A 22,810-nucleotide genomic window follows, 5' to 3' on the forward strand; every position below is an offset into this window, starting at 1 on the left:
AGTGGCGTAGCTAGGGAAGTGCGGTGGGGGCGCCCTCCCGAGCGGCACTTTGAACCTTTTTGAACTTTTGCAGTTAATTCTAAAATACAGTCTCAAGAACTCATTTCCAAATATTGTAATACCACTGCGAATTTTTCTCACAATTGCTGTAAGTGTTGGTAGTTGTGAGAGGAGTTCTAAATAAAATAGATTAAGAATTAGCTAGGTTATTATGAAATAGACTTCGCCATTGTCATTGACGATTTTGCTAACAGTAAAGCAAAAAAAAAATAACATTTTAGAATGTTGAAATTAAAGTTTAACTTCAAAAATAAACATAGTGTTTTAATTTATTTCCTTATATGTCATTTTGACTTTGTAGTATTTTTTGGTGTGTGTTTGAGAGGGACGGCTAGCTCAGGGATGACCCCAGGCGGCAAAAGCCCTAGCTACGCCACTGCCTTGATCATTTCCAAGGCTCTGTTGACATTTCCTTTGTAGTTGCCATGGTACTGCTCCGTGCATCTCAATCGCAGTTCAAAGTCGGAGGTATAGCGGCGAACTTCGGAATGGATAAATTCTCTGGTGTTATCACAAAATTCAGTACTCTCAAAACACCCAATCTGCTATTAGTTAGCGATCTTTCAGCAGCTGCGTGATTTCCACTTCTTTTTCCTTCCATTGTGACATTTTCCCCTCCAATCCATCCTTCTAGTTAAAGTCACACAGAAAAATTACTTGCCCTACACTCATTGAGGTAATTTTGCCAAATGCATGCCGACTATATATTTTGTCCTATCACTCTCTCTTTCACACGGGATAATTTCAAATACTTTTCTGTGCGAAACAGAATCTTTTGTGGATTTTTTTTTTTTTCTTTTCACAATTATTGAAATAGATATGCTTGAATGAAGGGCGAGGCCAAGTTTTTTACTGAGAACGAGATTTCTTAAACTGTCTGCTAGAATCGAAGGGTCAAGTACCTTTCGTACTCACGTGTTCTACGAGTTAGATTTTAATCTATTTATCAGACCTGTCACTAACTCAATAAGATGTATAAGTTCTTGTAATGTAATGTTTATGAAGTTATTATATGCTTCACTCGTACTTTAAATTATCGATATAGTTCTTACAGAATGAATATTAATGGTAAAGTCGCTATCGTAACGGGAGCAGCCGGAGGAGTGGGGAAGTCAATCGCTCTGGCATTGGTGGAAAATGGATGTAAGGTATAAGTATAAAATGAAAATGTGCAATCCCTTAATATTTACTAACGACGTTTATGCTATTTTAGGTATTCAGTCGAAAAACTTCTTGGTCTTTTCAATTTATGTACATGTATTATTTTCCCTGACTTTAAAAGCAATCGTTCGCACAGCTCTAGACTTCTTTCCTCCCTCCATGCTACAACTTCCATTTTTTTTAAAGCAAAATTGCATGTAAACACACTCAATTGTGCATTTATAATTATAAATAATTATAATATCTTTGGCAGCCATATTTCAAAATCATAAATCAGTAATACTCAGAAATATTTTTGAATTAATTCTTAAAGTATGTTCATCTGCAAAATTCAAAACATTTTCAAAGATAAACAAGTATTTTATTTGAAAACAGGTATATATATTACATTTTCAATGAAATAATAAAGAGCCTAAAAGGCATCACACTTGGCAATGAAAATGATTAAAAGAAAGGATAAGAAATATATAGCATTGTTTTATGTAAGGTCGACAAAAATTATTTTACTTTTGAAACTCTTAAAAGTTTCTAAAGAGATCTGGAGAATATATATCTTTGGCATGAGTATGGATGTGTGGTTGAGAGTACCCTTTTATGTCAAGCCTTTGGACTCCTTTGCAGTATCGCATAATGAAAAGTTGCTACTGTAGCTATTTTGAGATTATGGTCTAAGTATCTAAGGCTAGAGAGCCAGTATATTATATCTATATATTGTTGTTCTGGCTGGTGAGACTGGCTCTGCCATGGCATTGCACTGATGAAAAGATATGAATCTTACTAATAAACTATACATTTGCCTTTTATTAATACTTTGGATTAAAGTTTTCACTGGCCTGAGAGTGGGTTTCAAGTGTTTTTTTCTCATGAGGTACTAAACAGAAACCTAGAATACCATAGTGACATATTCTTAAAAACTTTTGTATTTATTATCATCAGCAGACCACCATAGAGTCTAGAGATTCATCGTGGGATTACATGTGATAATTCCCACTGAGATCACCAAACGAGTAATTGGGTTAACATTAACTTTTCTTGAAACAAAACATCACATATGCAGCTTCTGCCTCCAGAAAAACTCTGTACCCTTTCTCAGAGTCACAGGTTTTTCCAGCTTTTACTTTGTACAAATGCCAAATATACCTAATCTTAGAATATTGCTTTCCTATTTGGGATGGTGCATCAAAAACATAAAAGTTTTTGATACTATTAGAGGGATGTTTGACTAATCGGTGAACCCTGTAGAGAAGGTTGAATGGATTGAGAATGGCTGAGGTAAATGTGTGAAAAAGATTATCAGTTAAAGATCACAAGCTTCCATTAAATGGGTGTGCTTATTCCAAGAACTTGCATCTATGAACTTCTACTTTCCAATAAGCCTCTTTTAATTCATTTAGTCTCTAGAATAGCTTATTTACAAAGTGTTTCCTAAGCATTACAACTCTAGATGTTCAAAAGCAATATTAAGAGAATCATTTCCTTTTAAATCCTTACCACACTTAGCCCTAATCTGCTAGACAGAATGCCTCTGGAGCGTGGTATAATATATATACACACAGACACACACAAGTTTCAACCATATGTAAATTGCACCATTCTGCATTTCTGTATCTCTGAATGGTATTCAACTGTTTGAAACAATTGTGAAGCTAGTAAAAACTGCAATCAGTTGCACTAATAAATATGTATATGTAGACTGAGACAGAATTCATATCTTTTAACTAATGCAAGTAAAAGACATGAATTAATGAAAAAGTCATTAATTAAAAGATATTAGTTGAATTATTCTTGTAAGCTCTCAAATTTTTTTCTGGCTTTAAAGGCAGATATTTTTTGCTTATTTAGAATAAATTAATAATGGCATTTATTATCCACACTTTTCTTTTAATCAAATATTTTTTAAAAATTTAATTTTTTGTTAAAATTTAAATCAAATATCAAAAAAAAAAAAAAAAAAAATTATGAAACTTTCTTTGGAATTTGGAACTTATTCAAAAAAAAAAAGACCAGCCTGTTTGGATCCTCCCACCATGGGAATGGGTATTTGTAAAAGCCTACTCTGAAAGAGTTTGTATGGATCCTTGAGTTTATAAAGCCTTGACTTTAAACAAAAATATTCTTACTTGTTGCTTCCTCAGCTTTGTATGAGATTTGGAAAAACCCAGATAATAATCCCAATGCATAATTATCAGCATATTACTTTATAGCCAAAGTGTATATTAGAGATAGCATTTAGTGTTTTCAAGAGTAGTTGGAGGTTATTTGGGCTTGCAATGAAAGAAATTCAAGTTATGAGTATGTTCTCAAAAATGACAATTCACATTCTGAATGGGTTTGGCATAAACATTTGAAAAGGCTCTTATTTAGGGGTGAATGTATTGGAGTAGAGAACCAAGATTGAGAGATTACTGAAATGGATATGAAATGGTAAGCATCTTTCCAAATAATATTAATTTAACAGTTATAAAATATTACAAATATTTTATAACTGTTAAATGTTACAAATATTACTAAGTGTTAAATATTTAATATTTAACAGTTGGTGAGGAGACTAAGTTTTTCTTAGTCTCCTCACCAACTAGCCTTCATTGAATATTTCTATCATATAACTTTCCTAAACATAGTATAAACTTGCTATACCATTACTCAATTGCAATTCTTATGAAATTGCATATTCCCATATTATTATTATTACCACTCCAAGACCTCATGGAGTCAAAGACTCATCTGGTAAGTCCTTTTATCACACACACAACTCATCATACCGTTTTTAAACACATTCAAACTCTTTGTAGACACCACATTCTCAGGCAAGGCATTCCAATCATTCACATCTCTGCATGAAAAAAACCTGCTTCTCACTCCCCTACTCACACCCTCTTTATACAGTTTCCAGGGATGACCTCTGGTTCTCCCCTGATTTCCCACTATTCTCTGTAAAACTTCTCCAACATTGATCCTATAACAACCCCTTACCAACTTGTAGGTTTCTATCATATCTCCCCTCTTCCTCCTGTCCACCAGACTTTGCAAATTAAACCTTCTCAATCTTTCCTCATACTCGACATTCCAGAGGTCAAACTACCTTAGTCAGTCTCCTTTGGACCCTTTCCAACATCTCTTCATCCTTCTGAAAACCTGGTGACCAAATCTGGGCACAATAGTCCATGTGTGGCCTAATCAAAGCCTTATACAATGGAACAAGAATCTGCCTACTTCTACACATCAGTGTCCTCTGCATCATTCCCAGAAGCCTTTGTGTTGTCTTCACAATTTTGGCGATGCGTCCCCTAAATTTTAGATCATTATCCACTATCACCCCCAGATCTCTTATTTCCTCTACTTCCAACAATATATATTCTCACCAAGCATGAATTCTGCATCCCATATTTGTTTTCCAAATTTTAAAACCTTAAATTTTGCAACATTGAACTTGCATCCCCATTTCCATGCCCAATCACCCAATCTATTCAAGTCTTCCTTGTAAGGCCACAACATCTCACTACACTTCATGGTTTGTCCCAACTTTGCATCATCTGCAAACAACTGAATATCTCCATCCAAATCTTCACCTATATCATTAATATACAAGTTAAACAGCAATGGACCTAAAACAGACCCCTGAGGCAGTCCACTAGTGACTTTCCTTTTCCTGGATATATCTCCCCCATACACAACTTGTTGATACCTGTCAGATAGCCAGTCTCCAATCCAATGTACCAATCTATTATCCAACCCCATCTGCTCTAGTTTGATTGTCAACCTATCATGAGGTACTCTATCAAAAGCCTTTGCAAAATTTAAGTATATTAATGTGTATCCTTTTCCTCTGTCCAAGGAAGCAATCACTTTATTGTAATAAGTAAGTAGATTACTAAACCATGACCTCCCTTTAGCAAATCCATGCTGTCCATCAAAGATAATACCATTGTTATCAACCCATCTCTGGATCCTAGTTCTCACAAGCTTCTCCAACAACTTAACCACAACACCTGACACACAAATAGGCCTATAGTTTGATGCTTGAGTTCGATCACCTCCTTTATGAAGTGGCACAATCTTGCCCTCCTTCCACTCCTTAGGAACTTGACTGAGTGCAAGACTCATATTTAAAAAATATGTCAAGGTAGGTGTCAACTCCCTGGCACATACTTTCAAAATACGTGGTGATATATTATCAAGTCCCACAGTCTTATTAACATCTAGTTTACTCAACTCCCCATACACCTCTTGCTCATCTACAGTCAGTCTCTCTTCCCCATCATCAACTGATCTCAATCCCTCCATGAAGTCACATTCACAAGATTGAAAGATCTTTATGAACTGCTCATTAAGTATCTCCACCACACATTCTGCATCAGCTCTCTTTATATCATTTTCTCCAATCAATGTCATCCTTCCATAATTATTCTTTCTTTTGTTGGCTACATATCAAAAGAACTCCTTAGGATTCTTTTTGGCTTCATTAGCCAACTGCTGTTCATACCTCTTTTTAGCTACCCTCACCAACCAAGTCACCCTCCTTGCCTGGTCTTTGTAGACCTCATGGAATTGGTTATTTCCACTTCTCTTATGATGCCTCCACAATGTCCTTTTTCTCTGTATCACATGCTTAATCTCTTTATTCATCCATCTCACACCCACCTTATTTCACCTTCTCACCTTTAGAATACATTTAGACATTGCATCTACTAAACAGTTTTTGAAAATCCCCCAAGCTGCATTGATCTCTTTTCCAGCTAACTCCTCATTCCACGCTACACCCACAAGCTGTCTCCTGAGCTCTTCATAATCACCCTCTTGTAGTTCCACATATACCCTTTTCTCACAGAGGTCCTCACACTGCTGGCATCCACCTCATGGTCAACTCTCACCAATTGGTGGATGATTTGACACCTCATTTATAATTACATCGTCTGATGAAATGACCAAATCCAAGACCCTCAATCCTTGTGTGCCCTCTGTTACATACTGTCTGAGGTAGTTATCCCTCAAAAACTCAAGAAACTCATTTTCTTTACTTCCACTGCTATCTCATCATTCCAGTCTATATTGCCATAATTAAAATCACCCATAACGATCACCCTTTTCTTATTTACTTGGCTAATTTGATTGTACATTTCATTATCACCACCATCCACATTACCTGACCTATAACAACATCCCACCAAGTATTTGATTCCATTCACCTCTATCTCACACCATACTGCCTCAAAACCACCGGCACTATTTCCCTCTTGCATCTCTACTTTATATGGACATAACTCTTTCTCTATCATCAATAGTACTCCTCCCTCTCTTTTTACCCTTCTGTCCTCACGAAACACATCATACCCTTCCATTATGCAATTTCCTGCATTGCTGTTGGAGAGGTCTCACAATTTTTGTGTTTCAGATTTTACATCGGAGTAGGAAAAATAAAATAAAACATTATCGAGAAAAAAGTCATTCCTTTGTTGCACAAATCATTTCTCAGCTGCAAATATGACGTCATCATCTGGGGTAAATTTTGTTCCTTTTAGGAATTAGGATCAGATAGGACCAGGTCTGTTGAATACGGTGGGTGAGGCAGACAATGAAAGCACAAGTCGTGTATTGTTTGTTGGGTTTCAAGAGCAGTGTGAGCAGGTGCATTTTCTTGCAAACAACATGCCTCTGCTCAGTTTCACGTGGTATTTTTCCAGTACTTTCTTCAGAGCTGTTGAATAAACTGCTGATGTAACAGTTTCACCTTTTTCGAAGTACTTGATAAGGATTACACCATCCATATCTCAAAAGACAATGGCAAGAACCTTCCCTGCTGATTTTTGGGTTTGGAACTCCTTTGGCCATGGAGAACCTTTGTATCTCCTCCATTGACTGTTGTTTAGTCTATGGATCATAGCAATGAAGCCATGTTTCATCAACAGTCACAATATGAGTGAAAAAATTTGCACCTGATTTCTCAAAATCACCCAAAATCCCTTAAGGCAACAGCACACGTTTTCTCTCTCTCTTTTGGTCAGCATTCAAATATTTGGGGACCCACTTTGCTGAGAGCTTCTGCATGTCTAGATGTTGGATAATGACCTGAACTCATTCCTCCCTGGATATATCCAGAGCCTTTGCAATGTTTCGGACTGGTATTCAACTATCATCAAGGATCATGGCATGCACTGCATCGATATTTTCAGGTGTGATCGCTGTGGAAGGTCTTCCTGACCTGGGGTATCCATTGTCTCAGGATGCCCAGTTTTAAACTTGGCTACTGATCTGGCAAATGTTGGATATGCTGAGGCACAGTCTCCCAAAGTCTCACACCAAGTTTGGTGAACCTCAAGTGTGGACTTTTCTTGCAGCATGAAACACTTGATGAAAGTCTGCACCTCTGTGTCTTCAAATTTCTTCAAAACCTCTGTCATGTCTTCTTATATATATCCTAAAAGAAAAGAACAAATTATTACAATTTTATGAATCTGGGGGTTAAAGGGTTTTAAGATATGTTCCTTCTTGTGGTTATATCAATTGCTTTAATATCATTTTTGTTCTAGGTGAATATCAGAACTTTTCAGTCCCTCCGCTTGTAGTATAGGTGTTATCACTGTTTTTGTGTGTGGTGGTTGTACATGCTCTTGGAACTTCAGTGGCCTGTCCACCATTGTTCCAAGATCCCTTACCTCTTCCACTTTTCAGAATCTCCACCTTGAACAGTATGCAGCCTTTCATCACTGAATTCCAAAGTGTATCACTTTAATATAATACACAGAAATACAATATAATTCAGAAATATAATTTTTGTATAATTTATTGGAAACCAAAAATTTGTCTCATTTTTAAAATTAGAAGTTATGTTATATTTGCATGTGTTTTAAGTTACTTATTCATTTATTAAATTCATATTATAAAAATATTTCATGGTTATTTCAGGTGTGTATGACTGATCTTAAACCTGAAATTATATCTGAGACTCTAAATGAATTGCCCCAACAAACAAAGGATAAAATTCTCTTGCTGAAATGTGATGTGACATCAGTGAAGGAGTTTCACAGTGAGTATCATCAACATAGGAGCAACATTAGTTTCTTTTCTTGAATATGTTGAGAATCATTTTCATATATGACACATTTTCCATATTTGGGATAAGTGCAAATGAATAAAAACCTTCATAAGGTGGTTCATCAATGAAAAAAGTTTATAACCAGAAACTGAATGGTTGAAACTGAAAAGTTTTGAAATTGACAGAACTTATGAGAATACAGCTTTTAGCATTAAAGTGCCATGTAATTTAACTAGTTAAAAGATGTTAAACACATAGGAGTCCATATGTTTGACATTTCTTAATGTAGTTGATTATTAAGTTTTCTTCTTTGACAGCTGTTGGTTCTCATTGGGGATCAGGCATGAACAATTCATTCAAAACTCCCTCTGTTCTGAAAACAGTGAGTGATCCACCAAAACAATCATTCATAGTAGCAGGAAAAATCCACCACTTTGTAAACCATGATACTTATACAGTTTTGGAAGAAGGCTAGCTCAGAAGCCTTAAGGTTAGCAGCCCTACCACTGAACTATTCCATCGTCAGGCTAGTCCCCTGTCATGAGAACATAATTCTACTTGTAAGCTGACAGAAAAAGATATTCGGATTGAATCTATGGGAAACAACCCTGGAATGGAAAAGGTAAAACAAAAATGGAAACGACAAAATATAATACACATAACAAACTGGAATGTAAGAGGAATAGCATATAAAGAAATAGAATTAGACCAATTATTAAATGAAAGAAATTTTAAAATAACAGTAATCACTGAAAAAAAAAGAAATTAAAAGGAACTATGAGAACCGAAAATTTTAATGTGATATACAGTGGAGTTGACAGAGACCAAAGAGCACAAGCAGGAGTCATGATTTGAATTCATAACTCCCTTTCAAAACAGTTAAAACATTATAAATTATGGAATGAAAGAATAATAGAAGCTAGAATAAAAATAGATAGAGGCTATTTAACAATAATTGGTTTATATGCCCCAGAAGAAAGAAGAGAACAGGATAATATTGATTTTTATAATCAGCTACAAAACATATATAATAAAATAAATAAAAATGATTACGTAATTTTAGCAGGAGACTTAAATGCAAGAATTGGAAACATGAAAATTAATAATAATACAGGAATACATGGAGAATATACTCTAAACAGGAATGGTAAAAAATTGATTGACTTTGTAGTTTATAATAACCTAAAAATAACGAATTCCTTGTATAAACATAAAGACATACATAAATATACATATTAAAGTAATCTAATATTGATTTCCATCAATATTAGATTACTTTATGTTAAATGAAAAGACATCAAAATTTTCACTAGATGCTAGAGTTCACAGAGGATATGAAATAAGCAGTAACCACTTCCTTGTTAAAATAAAATTAAGATTACCACCTAAATGGCTACAAGTAACAAGAAGAGAAAGAAAATTTGAAAATTTGTTTATAAAACTAGACTATTGAATGACACAAATGTACAACGGCTATATGAACAAAGAATTAACCAATATCTAGATAAAATAAAACAAAATGAAGAAATAGACACAGAATGGCTTAATATAAAAACAATACTAAATGTAGCAACAAATGAAAGCTTAGGAAAGACCAAAAAATTCAATAAAAGGAAAAAACTGAAGATCTAGGATGATACAATCAATGAAATAAACAAAAAGAAAAAAGAAGCCTATCACAAATGGTTAAGTAGTAAAAGATTAGAAAATGATATAGAATATAAAAGAATAAGAGCCATAGCTAAAAGAGAAGTCAGAAAAAGACAGAGAATCATGGAACAAATTTATTTCTAATTTAGAACATAATTTATATAAAATAAGACCCAATATATATAAGATTTTGAAACACTTGAATGCAGATACCAAAAAAAAACATAAAATTAAACACCAAATTGAAATTAGAAGAATTTCTAAATTACTACACAGAATTGTGGACAGACAAATCTTTTAAAAAAGACAACTGGCAAACAATTTACGAAAATGAAAAGGAAATAACTAAAGAAGAATTAAAAATCAGCCTGAAAGAAACAAGAAATGGAAAATCACCTGAGAAGATAAGCTAGTTTCAGAACTATATAAATACGCAGGAACAAGAATCAAAGGAAAGACTTATTATTTTTAAATAAAATTTATTCAACTGGTAATCCCCCCAACAGAATGGAAAAAAGCAATTGTGATTCCTATTTTTAAAAAAGGTAATAGAGATGATCCTGAAAACTATAGAGGTATCAGTATACTAAATTCCTGTTACAAAATATATAGCAGAATCTTAAATAGCAAACTAATGAAATATTCTGAAAACTTTATTTTGGAAGTACAGAATGGATTTAGAAAAGCACGATCATGTAGAGACCCGGCCTTTTGCCTAAAATTAATAATAGAGAAAAGAAGAGAATACAATTTAGAAACATTTATTGACTTTGAAAAAGCATTTGACAAAGTTAAAAGAAACATATTATTTAAAATATTAAAAGAAAGACAAATACCAAATAATATCCTAAAAGCTATCACAAGTATATATGAAAATAATCAAATACAAATAAGATTAAATCACGAGTATCATATATGAGAGAGATAAATCAAGGGGTCCGACAGGGATGTCTCCTCTCACCAACTCTTTTTAATATTTACTTAAATGAAATAATAATAAAATGGAATAAAAATTTACATCAAGGAATTGAACTTTCTCCTGCAGTGAACTTAAACACACACTCTTTTTTTGCCGATGACCAAATAATAATTACAAATTCTGAAGATAACCTACAGAAAGCTATTTTAGATCTAAATAAGGTAGCCAAAGATTATTGTATGATAATATCAACAGAAAATCAAAAACTATGGCCTTTAAAGGACAAGATTGAGCAAGAACTAAAATAGTAATGGATAACAAGATCTTAGAACAGGCGAATTCATTTAACTACCTAGGATGCATGATATCATATGAAAATGAAAAAGATATAAACATAAAAATTGCAAAATATTTAAAAATAACAGGTGTAATTAACTCTATATTTAAACCAAACCTAGTTCAAAAGCAAACCAGACTAAAAGTATACAATACATTAGTCCTACCAGTCTTAATGTATGGAAGCGAAATCTGGACAATAAAACAAAAAGACAAACAAAGATTAACAACAGCAGAAATGAAGTTTATGAGAAAAAACTGAAAGTATACCCTATTTGATCACAAAAGAAATGAAGAAATTATGAAAGAATTAAACCAAGAACCAGTAATAGAAAAAATTAAAAAATATAAACATAAATGGATGGAACACGTTCAAAGAATGAAAATAGAAAGATTACCAAACAAGCCATAAAGTACAGGCCATTAGGAAAAAGAAAACCAGAACGTCCTGTTAAACGATTCAACGATGACTTCTAAGGCCGGAACAGGCCATGCTAGGCCTAAATCCTTGATAACGCATGATGATGATGATATATAGTGTCAAGCAAAAAAAAAAAACATGGTGAGCCTTTGTTCTGCTCATGAACATAAGAACATTTAGGTCCAAGTTGTAGCACCTTCGCTTTACACAGCAGCCAAAATCACCTTGCACCAAACCTTGGCTCAACTCAGCAACAAGACTACTTCTACTAAGAGGCTATCAAAAACTTACAAGAGCAATCCCATGTCAGAAAGTGCTATATTTTTATAAGTGGGAAAAAAAAAAATCATATCCTCTCTTGCTGCCTATTTATTATATATATGAAGAAGTGGCTTGTATAATCATTTTAACACAGCCTTAAACTACATAACTAAATCCAAAGACCTCAGAAGAAATTGATCTCTTCTAACAGACTGTGTGCAAGAGGCTACTCCCTCTCCATTACAGGAAATACGATCACAAATCCAATGAACTGAACTGAACAACAAACTCCAAGGAAACCAGTAAAACACACACAAAAAAAAGTGTGTTCCCATATTTATAAAAAAAAAAAAATTCTGAGAAATATCCTCATCATATTTATAAATGGTTATAGGGAGCATATTTATAAATAGAGTTACCTGAATGCATAAATATTATGCATTCAAAAAACTCCACCCTCACAAAACCCTTGTTAAATTAAGTGAACCAAAGAACAGAACAATTATAAACAGAACAAGAAAATGTGCCAGGAAGGATTTGACTTGACTCCATTTTGTGTTGTCAATCCTAACATTTTACTTTAGAGCCACGGAACACATGGTGGTATGGATCCTCCCTCAGAAAATCAGGAAATTCCAAACCTCTCCAAGACAAACAACTAAACTTTCTTTCTGTTAATGTAATTAACAATAAAAGCACATTAACAATATAAATCTCATTTCCTTGCCAAAATACTTACCATGAAACTAGAACCCAATTGAACAAACATTAGACAATCACATAGGATTTTAGCAAAATGGAACCCAACACAAATAAAATATAAACCAATGTATAAACATTTCAACAACTACTAATTTTTTGACAAAATGCAACAAAACATTTTCTTTATGAAAGAAAATGTTCAGAGAAAGGTATCCAAGGATAACATTTGAATATAAACCCAAATGTTATATTTAAATATTATCCTTCAATAACATTTGAATATAAACCCAATGTAGGGGGAGAATTAAGACTAGTTAATGTGCTTTTATGGGGTGGGGGAGAGCAATGATTCCAACAGATCTGCTATAAGTTTATGAGAAGTGAAAGGAGCCATGCTTAACCAAATGAATGGTAGTACCTTCTTCGGTATTTATTTCCTGGGAATGGATTGGAGAGGACAGGATTTTTTTCCATAAATTTTAGCAATCTTAATTATACTATAACAGACCATTTCTCAGATTCCTAAGGCTTTGCTATAGACAACACTTGTATGTATATATGGATATATATATAAAAGGTTCTTGTTGGAAACCTAAACAGTAGAGTAGAAAAATTGAATTGTAAACATTTTCATAGTTGCAATAATCACTCAATATTTAGACCAGTGGTTCTTAACCTTTTTTCTGCCTGGCACCCCTTTCAACTATTTGTATAGCCTGGTGTCCCCCCCCCTCATTTTTACACTAGACTAATGACTCAGTAAGATAATTATAATGTATTATTAGGCAAACCTAAATTACTATCCACATATTTGAATTGATAGTTAATTAAAAATTACTTACTTTGCTACAAATCAATTTTTACTTAAAAAAAAGATGTAAACTTAACTGTATTTAATAAGCCAATCATTAATGGATACCCTGAGCCTGATGAGATCCTGCCAATATTTCAATATCAGGTTCAATGTTCGACAAACAAAGTCTCAAATCTCTTCTTTCACTTATTTGCAATCTATTTCGCTGCTTAGCTAACATTGCAACACCATGCTGAATCCTTTTTCGACCAAGTATGAAGAAGGAAAAGCAGCAATGAGCAGTAATTTTATTTCTTGCAAAGCTGAGGATACTTGCATTGCATGTTTGGCCAGAATCTTTCACAGCCATGCTGTCGAAATTGTACTTGAGCTTCAAAATCATTTTTTAAGTCAATAAATTCTACACACAAATTTGGATGAACAGAAGTGGAATCAGAAAGAAATGGATTTATAACCAAGTTGGATATTTTAAGCTTATTAAGGTCTTTCTATCTACTTTATATTTTCTTTCTATCTTTTTTACCTTTTTACGATTGCTGTAAAATTAGCAACTTTCAATTGCAAAAATAATTATTGCAATTTAAAGATACGATTTTGTCATTAATTTTGCGTTAATGTACATACATTTACCTACAAAACTTAAAAAAACAAGAGTTTTGGTCTATTACAAGCGGAGATATGAATTTTTAAAATTTTTCAGTCTTTTTCATGCTTTTCCGATGCTTATTTGGTTAAACAATTATTTAAATAATTTTTTTCCTATTGTTATTGATTGTACCATGTTTTGGAATGTATCAACAATGTGTTCTTTGAATGCCAACTTAATTATTCAATAAAAACATCATTTAATAAGTCCCAGACACAAAAATCGCACCAACATGGGTTACGTTGATCGAAAACAACGATATGGGCTGAGGATTAAATTTAGTCTTTAATTCACAAAAGTACTCCACATCAATTTTTGCTTTATTTGGATGCTTTGTTTTTAAATGCTCAATCATTCTTGAAGGCTTCATTTGAGAAATTTTTTTCACATATTAAGCATATAGGTAACTGCTCATTATTAATAGACGGAATAACTCCATATTTTAAATACTCACATGAATATTGACGACACTTTCTTTTTTCACTCATTTTAATGGGCTGCAGTGCTACACAATATCAATGAAGTGCGCCACACGATACCATGGGCTAGATTTAATCTGCAAATCAGACTTGTTAAATAGACGATAGGAAAAATAGCAGATAAAGCTTATAAAAGTAGTGAATTATACTAAAAATAGCCCAATTTAATTATATTCAATGTAGAAAATTCAGACTAAAAAGTAGCCCAATTTACTTACCTGTCAATGTCAAAATTCTAAAAAATAAGAAGCGAATAAATTTGAACAGTATTGCCAGATATACAATATTCTGAACAGTGTTGCCAAACATACAATATAAATAGGGATGCTAGATTAAATACAAACTTTTATTATTAGTAATATTAGTCTGTTATTAGTAGTCTCCTATTCGCAATCGCTACTTCCAGCCTCAAGAGTGGTTTCCTTGTGTGCATCGTCAAAGTCATCTACCCAAATAGCATCATCTTATTTCCCATTATTTCAAGCAAAAATTACCAGTAATTTACAAGACTTGAGATACATAATGAACAATCCTTCATGAATTACTAATGAGAAGTAAAAACAGCACGAAACAGACAGCAATGGTAGGCCTGTAGACATAGAGCAGCTATGAAGATGTGCACATGATTGGCGTGGTATTATCAAAAGATTGCTCTACTAAACAAAGGCAAGCCGACAGTTGTTGAGTTGAAATGTTAATTCTCATCAGCTGAATTCCATATTATCTGAAACTGCCATAACAACATTCACTATATATTTCTTAGTTGTAACACGTTTATGACGGGGTGGTGTTTTGCCTGTTTATCATTCTGACAAAACTTCTCATTACCAAGCTAACTCACAAAGTTTCAACCCCCTGTTGAATTTTATTGCTGGTTGTTTGCGTGCCGCTTTTGTGATGTGCTAATGACATTGAAAACTTCAAAAATTGAGTAATAGTTTTTAGTTACATACTGTGTTTACTCATGCAACATATGGTTTTACTTAATTCTATACAGCATAGTTTCTGGGAGGGGATATGTGATTCATTAGTTAGTGCCTTTTTATCCCAGTTGTCTCTAATTGCACTATTTGAGAAATATATTACACAGACTGCAAATGTCTCTGTACCTTATTCAGTGATACAATAAAACTACTTGCTTTTCTTGCATCTGTCAAATAGTGGCTGTTGGGGAGGGAGTGTTGTTTACTGTGGTGAGCGAGTTATTATTGTCCTCACGTGAACGTGTTTAAACTTTTTTTGCATGTGTGAGGTATACGAAACTTATTTCTTTTTTCGTAAAATAAAATCAGGGGTGCGAGTTATATTTGAGTAAATACAGTGGTCCTTACTGTCCCCACCCCCTCAGTGCATCCTTATGTTTACTGCCCCCCCCCCCCCCCTCAGAGTTCACATGCTCCCAGTGTGGCACTACCGCCCAGGTTAAGAACCACTGGTTTAGACCTTCATGTCAAGATCATCATCTGGAATACACACGTATATATACAAAGAAACAAGGCACATTACAATCTACAGAATATGCTATAGTCACACTAATTTGATCACCCTTTAACACTACTGTCTTGACCTGTGGTAGGAAAAAAAAAACAACCTTGTGACATCAAAACTAACCTTTAGCTTTGATCTATATTCCAGATAATGACTTTGATATGAAGGTTGAAATGTCAAGTGATTATTTGGTTTATATTAAACTGAAGTTTTACTATAACATAGTAGTTGGTTCTGTAATTTTTTTAATAATGAAATTAGAGACTTACAATAAGGTTTTGGAAAATTTGGAGAAAAAAGCACGGGTAAAATTGTAATACATACCCTTTTTTTTTTTTTTTTTTTTTTCTGTACATTACATCAATTACTTGTTAGTGTTATTCTGAGTGAAATCATCAGGGGACTGAAACTGCATAATTTTTGATTTTGATGAAAGTGAGTTATTTTGTCTCCCTATCCTTTAGATGGAAGAAAATATTTTTTAGATTTTTATTGCTTCCAATTAATCAGCAGATCCATAGAATGTTCACAATTTTGGAGGGTTTAAAATTATTCATAGCTTGTTTTCCAGTTTCTGATTTTTTTACTGTCATTTTCAAGGTGTACCTTATTCTTTTATTTATATTTTGTCTTATTTTTTTCAAGATGGCAGCCTCCTGCTTTTGTTATTCTCAGTACTATTTTTTTTTTCTCTTCTCTTCCATATTGTACTTTACTCTGTAGGCTGTATTTTAAATCCACAAGTTGGACTTGTGACTTTTACATATACATGTAGTGGAATATGTTTTCCCAAAATTGCCTTGTTTGCAGCATTTCTTCTATAGAAAAAAAAAATTGCATCAAATTTCAAAATATTAAAAACAGTTGAAGCCCAAAAATATTACATAGGGACCAAATAAAATTTGATAATTTTTTGAGATACTTTTGATAGGTTGCTATAAATGAAAATTGGTACCATTCTGTTATTTTCATCCCTTAAGACTTTTTGAAAATTAATAAAACTACGAACTTTTTTTCAAACAAACTTTTTTTGTTGCATTTAGTACATCCCATTGAGACCATATTTTTTTTTTTCAGGACTGTCTGGTGCCATGTCCCCAGCATCAATGTAAAAGTAGAATAAAACGTTAAAAAAAATAGTTTTGTGCTTTTATAGCAGTAACTTAGCTATCTGGGTTAGAGAACTTCATATCTCCAACATTGTACCAAATATTAGTTGTTGTTTTTTTTTTCTTTTCTTTTTAAGCATTCATTAATTTATTTCTTCCTCTCCTATTTGGTATTGTCACATGGCACACCACTTGTGATCCTAAAAAAATGTCTTGAAAAGTGGGTGTACTAAAAACACTGTAAGATGCAGCAAAATAATTGGAATTCTCTTCATTTTCAAAAGGCTGAAAGGGATAAATTTTGCTTTTTTTAGCCATCTGTCAAGAATATCTGTCATTAAAAAAAATTCAGATTTTTATTCAGTTCTCCACATAACTTTTATGTACTTCAAACTCAGCCATGTTTATTTTTTGCAAACTTTGCAGCATTTTTTTTTCCAGATGAAATGCTTCAGTTGAGGTAATTTTGGATAAAATTACAGAGTTAAAAGAAATGAAAAAGAAAGAAATGTAACAATCTAGAAATAAGCTGTGGTTAATTTTAAAACCCTCCAAAATTGTAAAAATTCCTTTTAAATAAAAATTTCTGCCATAAATTAATAGGATGCAAGGGAAAAAAAATCTTCTATCTGAAGGATAGGGTAATTTATCTGACACCTTTCAGTTATAAAAACAGTAAATTCTGATAATTTAAAAGTCAGATAATTGAAATATAATTATATGGTGCTCTACCAGAAGTTGATTGACATGCAAGGATCACTTAATTGAAAGGATCAATCTTTTGAAGGCCAGATAAATGGTAGATTACTGTTACTCACTTTCATCAAAGTAAAAAAAAAAATTATGCAGCTTCAATTTTACTTTTAATTTGATGATTTCACATTTGACCCAAGTACTAACTTCCTGTTCCAACATAAAGATACAAGAGGACAAAGTGATCACCACCAAATTTCGAGTAAGATAAAAATGAATACAATACTGAAAAGAAAGAAGGAAAAAAAATTAAGCATCTTTCAAATGTTAACTGCATTTTCAAATATTCACATGTTATTTGAGAGAAAGCGGGAACTTGAAAACAAAGAGCCTCACATTAGTGAGGTTTTTTTGTTTTCAAGATACCAAGAAAAATGCCTGAAATAAGTTGGGTTAAAAGTAGCGAAATGACTCATAGGAAGAATGTAGAAAGTTAAGGATCATGAAATTGGCAAAATGTTCTGAATGGCTATGGGGAAAAAACTTAGAAATGGAGAAAAGAGAACTATGAAGAGGATAAGTGATTTTAATGTTGGCACAAACTGAAAATAAGGATATTCTGAATCTCTTAAGTCAGGGGTCTTCAACCTTTCAGACAGTGCCGGCCACATTAAAAATTTCAATGAAGCCTGCAGGCCACTAAGCTATACTGCGGTATTTAGAATTGTAAGGTGCTTTCCAGATTCACAAAGAACACTGTGCATTTGATACTTTACAAAAAATCCTATAAAAATAAACAAACTCAGCTTTAAGAGTGTAGGTAGGAGGAGTTGGGTTCATGATAAGTAAATACAATCAGTACTTGAAAAAAGATAATTTAATGAAGAAAATTCATTTTTTACAATGTCAATGGGAAACTTGGCAATGCACTTCCTTGACTAGCTTGTCGATGTTGGCATCAATGTTGGAAGTCGCTATGTGCAGCGTATTCTCGAGATGTTGGTCCGTAATGTGAGTTCTTGTCTTGGACTTCACATGCTTCATTCTGGAAAACTGCTCACATAAGTATGTGCTTCCTAACAAAGTGCACATCTTCAAAGCAAGCCGACGAAGATTAGAGAATGCATCCTCGGAAATGTAGTCTTTGTAAAATGTAAGCAAGAGCACATTGAATAATTTTTCTCTCAAAGAAGAGTTATTTTGGAGTTCAAGCAGCTCCATTTGTACTAAGCCTGGCATTTCAGCAGCATTGACACTGAATGGCATTGAAAATAAATCTAAAGAAGACTGTTGGTTATGAAAATCATTAAATCCCTCTTCGAACTTACTTTGCAACATGGCTAATTTTGTAATTTTGTTGCGTATTCATCAAGAGATGAACAGTTAGACTCAGCGAGAAGCTAAAAATGAGTTAAGTCTTTTTTGCGAGTTGTGCCTCCCAAAGTTTGAGCATCCACAAAAGCTTTGATTTGATCAAACAGTGCGCACCAGTTGATCTTTGGATTGTAGCTGCGTATTTAGGTCATTTATATGAAACGAGATGTCAGTCACAAAGGTAAAGTCTGTCATCCACTTCGGATCATTAAATTCTGCAATCAGCTTCCTCTTGGTTTGCATGAACTGCTGTATTTCACTCCTTAAGTCAAAGACTCTTTTAAGAACCTTCCCTCTGCTCAACCAACACACATCACTATAATAAACCACATCACCGTGATCTGCTTTGCACTCTCTTGGTCAAAAATTCTTGGAATTGATGATTCAATCCTCTTGCCCTAATAATGTTGACAACAGTCTCAATAACTTTCATGACATTCTCAAATCCAATAGCTCAATTTTCCTGGTGGATTAAACAGTGGTAATGGGCGAAATATTTTCCTTCTAGTTCCGGTTCTTTCCATAGCAGTGCAACAAACCCTTCATTCTTTCTCACCATAGCAGCGGCACCATCAGCTACCACACCCTTGTGGTTGGTTAAGCTGAGGTCGAAATGCTGGAGCATTTTCTTGGTGGCTTTAAGAATATCAGTGCCTTTTGTTGTTCCCTCCATAGGTACAAGTGCTAGTCCGAATTCTTCTGTCACATTGAATTGTTGATCAATGCCGCGGACAAAGATTGCCAGTTGAGCTGTATCCTTCACATCTGTGCTCTCATCTAAAGAAAGTGAATATGGCGTAAATTCGGACAACCGTTTTTTTTTAAAGTTCCTTCAATGTCATTGGCAAGTTCTTCAACACATCGTGCTACAGTTATCCCAGACAAACTCTGTTTTTTAAATACTTCCTTATTATTTGGGCACAGAATATCCCCAGCAGTGATGAGACGCTCTTTCACAAACTCGCCATCCAAGAAGGCTTTTGATTTTTTAGCAATTTTTTCAGCTATTGCATAACTTACTTTGACATACGCTTTGCTCTCTTCCCTTTGCCTTTTAAATGTACCCTGTTGGCATTTTAAATCAATTTGGAGACTATTTGCTTTGTCCATACAAAGCCACCCTTGAAGGTGATCAAAATTGGACGCATGCTTTGTCTCATAGTGTCGTTTTATATTGTATTCTTTTGATACCGACACTGACTTGCAACAAATTAAACACACTAGCTTATCGTCAATCAGCACAAAAAAAGTACAAATTGGTCCACTTTTCATTAAAAACCCAACAAGAATCACTTGATTTATGCTTTTTACTTGTAGATGCTGTAGTGATGGAAAGTGAACCCAAAAAATTATCCAAAATTGCCGTGTAACGGTTATTATCCACTGAATATGTCTCACACTAATGAAAAAAGTCTGGCAATATAAAACCACAATAGGCTATGGATGACATGACAAACCTGTGTGTGCTTATACATGAATATCACACTGTTTACGACTGACTGTGGATGAGATCCTCTTGTATTTATATGAAAATAACAAAGCATCGAGAACCTTCAAGATGTATCTGGAAGGCACTAGACTGCATACTCAAACGAACTACTGCTTCAGCCATCTACCTGCAATGTTAGTACTAGTACTTAAGTACCACTTGGCACTGATAGATGGCTGAAGAAGCATGTCTATTTAATATTTATTTTTATAGGATTTTATGTAAAGTATCAAATGCACAGCATTCCTTGTGAATCTGGAAAGCATCTTACAATTCCAAATACCACAGTATAGCTTAGTGGCCTGCGGGCTTCATTGAAATTATTTTTTATTTAATCGCTTTTTAATGTTAAGCAGTTGTTTTTTCAAAATGGCCGGTGGGCCACGGCAAAGAGCTCCTCAGGCCATGCGTTCAAGACTCCTGTCTTAAGTAATCAGTTTTTATATAAGCATGCAAAGAAAGAAATATTATTGATGAAAAACAACTAAGAAGTGGTCCCATCAGACTAAGTATAAATTGTCAGGATAGGATTTTTGTCTGACAAATAGTTGAGAAAGAATCATGGAAATAGAACATATTAAAATGGAATCTGAAAAAGGCATATGATGCAGTATAGTGGTAAAAGTTTTCTTCAAAACACTAATGATATCGTTTAAATGGGATATTTACATAACTGTATAGAGTACAGTATGTGCTTAAGTATATACTCTAAACTTTATTCAGTAGTTAGAATTAAAGAATCTACAAAAAAGAAGGTTTGATGCAAAATCAGGTATAAATCTACTGGGTTATGGTCTTGGTGGGGAAAGGGTGAAAAATATTCTATGCCACTGACTAAACATACACACATAACCACAGTAATAAGATTTTTATGTAAAAATTCGTCCTAAGTATCATAGGACATCATCAGTACAGTTGATTGAAACAGTACTAGGATTCACATACAGTTAGGCACATACTTACAATGGAATCCCTCTATGCATGCAGTAGCGTGTTATGGAATTAAATTAAATTAAAATATATTTGAAAAAAAAAAAAAAAAAAGCTTACATTAAAATGAGATAACATATATAAAAATTATTTTACACAATTTAGGATGACAAATTTCCCAGACTTTAGGGATAGTAAGAACATCATTACTGTTCAAATTGGATCTGTGATGTAGAGATTCAGCACTTTCTTTATATAAACATGAATGTTTATATAAAGATCTATGTAGAAGTTTGGTCTTTTTCCAATGGATCTTATGGTTTGGGTTTTCAATTCCGTGTTGTGCAAGGCCAAATTTCTGCAGTTTGATAAGACTGATATGGTCTTGATGTTCTGAGATGTGTTTGCTAATGGATTTACCTGTCTGTCCATAGTAGGACAACTTACAGGAACATGGGATCTCGTACACGCAAGGTAGCATCAGAGGTGAGATTTTGTCTTTAGGAAAAGGTAACCAATTGTGGATCTGGTTGATTGGTTTGTAGGTAGCAGCCAATTTATATTTCCTCATAATGAGACGTTCAGAAATGCCTTTGACATAAGTTATGGGAATCCTATAGGCTTGTTCTTGTCTACGTTGAGTGTGGGGAAGTGACTGATGATTTTTTGAGTTGTTTTTGGATTGTATCCATTTTGTATGCCTGTATATGATTGTTTCCAATTCTTGGTTTAAAGATTCTTTGGAGGAGTAGAATCTGTGCGCTCTGGTTACTAATAATTTAATGATGCCAAATTTTTGAGATGGATGATGAGCCAAAGAATTGTGAATGTAGTGACCTGAAAATGTTGGCTTGCGATAGACAGAAGTGGAGATAGAACCATCTGCTTTTATTTTGATTTGTACATCCAAGAAGGAGATACCCTGTGGAGATTCTTTTTCTAGCTTGAATTTGATGCAAGGATGAAGAAGGTTGATTTTATTTAGAAACAAGTGTAGTTCTTGTTCAGAATGACCCCAGAGAGCAAAGACTTCATCGACATGTCATATACAGATTTTGGTTTAGGATCAAACATGAAAATTTTTTCTTCAAGGTGCTCTAGAAAAAGGTTGGCTAAGTTTGGTGATAAGGGAGATCCCATTGCTGTTCCTTCCTCTTGCTTGTAAATTTTCTCTTTCCAAGTGAAGTATCCAAACGTAATAACAAATTTGAATAATTCAACAATAGCGAATGGAAATTTTTGAGT

General features: G+C 33.7%; 1 protein-coding gene across 4 annotated transcripts in view; it reads left to right on the forward strand.

The window, feature by feature from the left end:
- Positions 1-447: 447 nt before the first annotated feature.
- The window catches only part of LOC150096655 (15-hydroxyprostaglandin dehydrogenase [NAD(+)]-like), a 138,620-nt gene continuing 116,257 nt past the window's right edge, over positions 448-22,810 (forward strand). Inside the window, exons 1-2 of one of the 4 annotated variants that reach the window (XM_090408352.1) lie at positions 448-736; positions 8,125-8,245. In XM_090408352.1, coding sequence (XP_090264478.1) covers positions 8,131-8,245 — 115 coding nt within the window. In that variant the 5' untranslated portion in view covers positions 448-736; positions 8,125-8,130. Of the gene's footprint in view, positions 737-951; positions 1,209-3,322; positions 3,646-8,124; positions 8,246-22,810 lie in introns of those variants that run through there. The other 3 variants (XM_090408348.1, XM_090408349.1, XM_090408351.1) reach the window with 3 other exon arrangements.

This window comes from Typopeltis vanoorti, chromosome 18, assembly GCF_054136105.1.
Source record: "Typopeltis vanoorti isolate ZY-2024b chromosome 18, IOZ_Tvanoo_1.0, whole genome shotgun sequence".
Classification (NCBI taxonomy): Eukaryota; Metazoa; Arthropoda; class Arachnida; order Uropygi; family Thelyphonidae; genus Typopeltis; species Typopeltis vanoorti.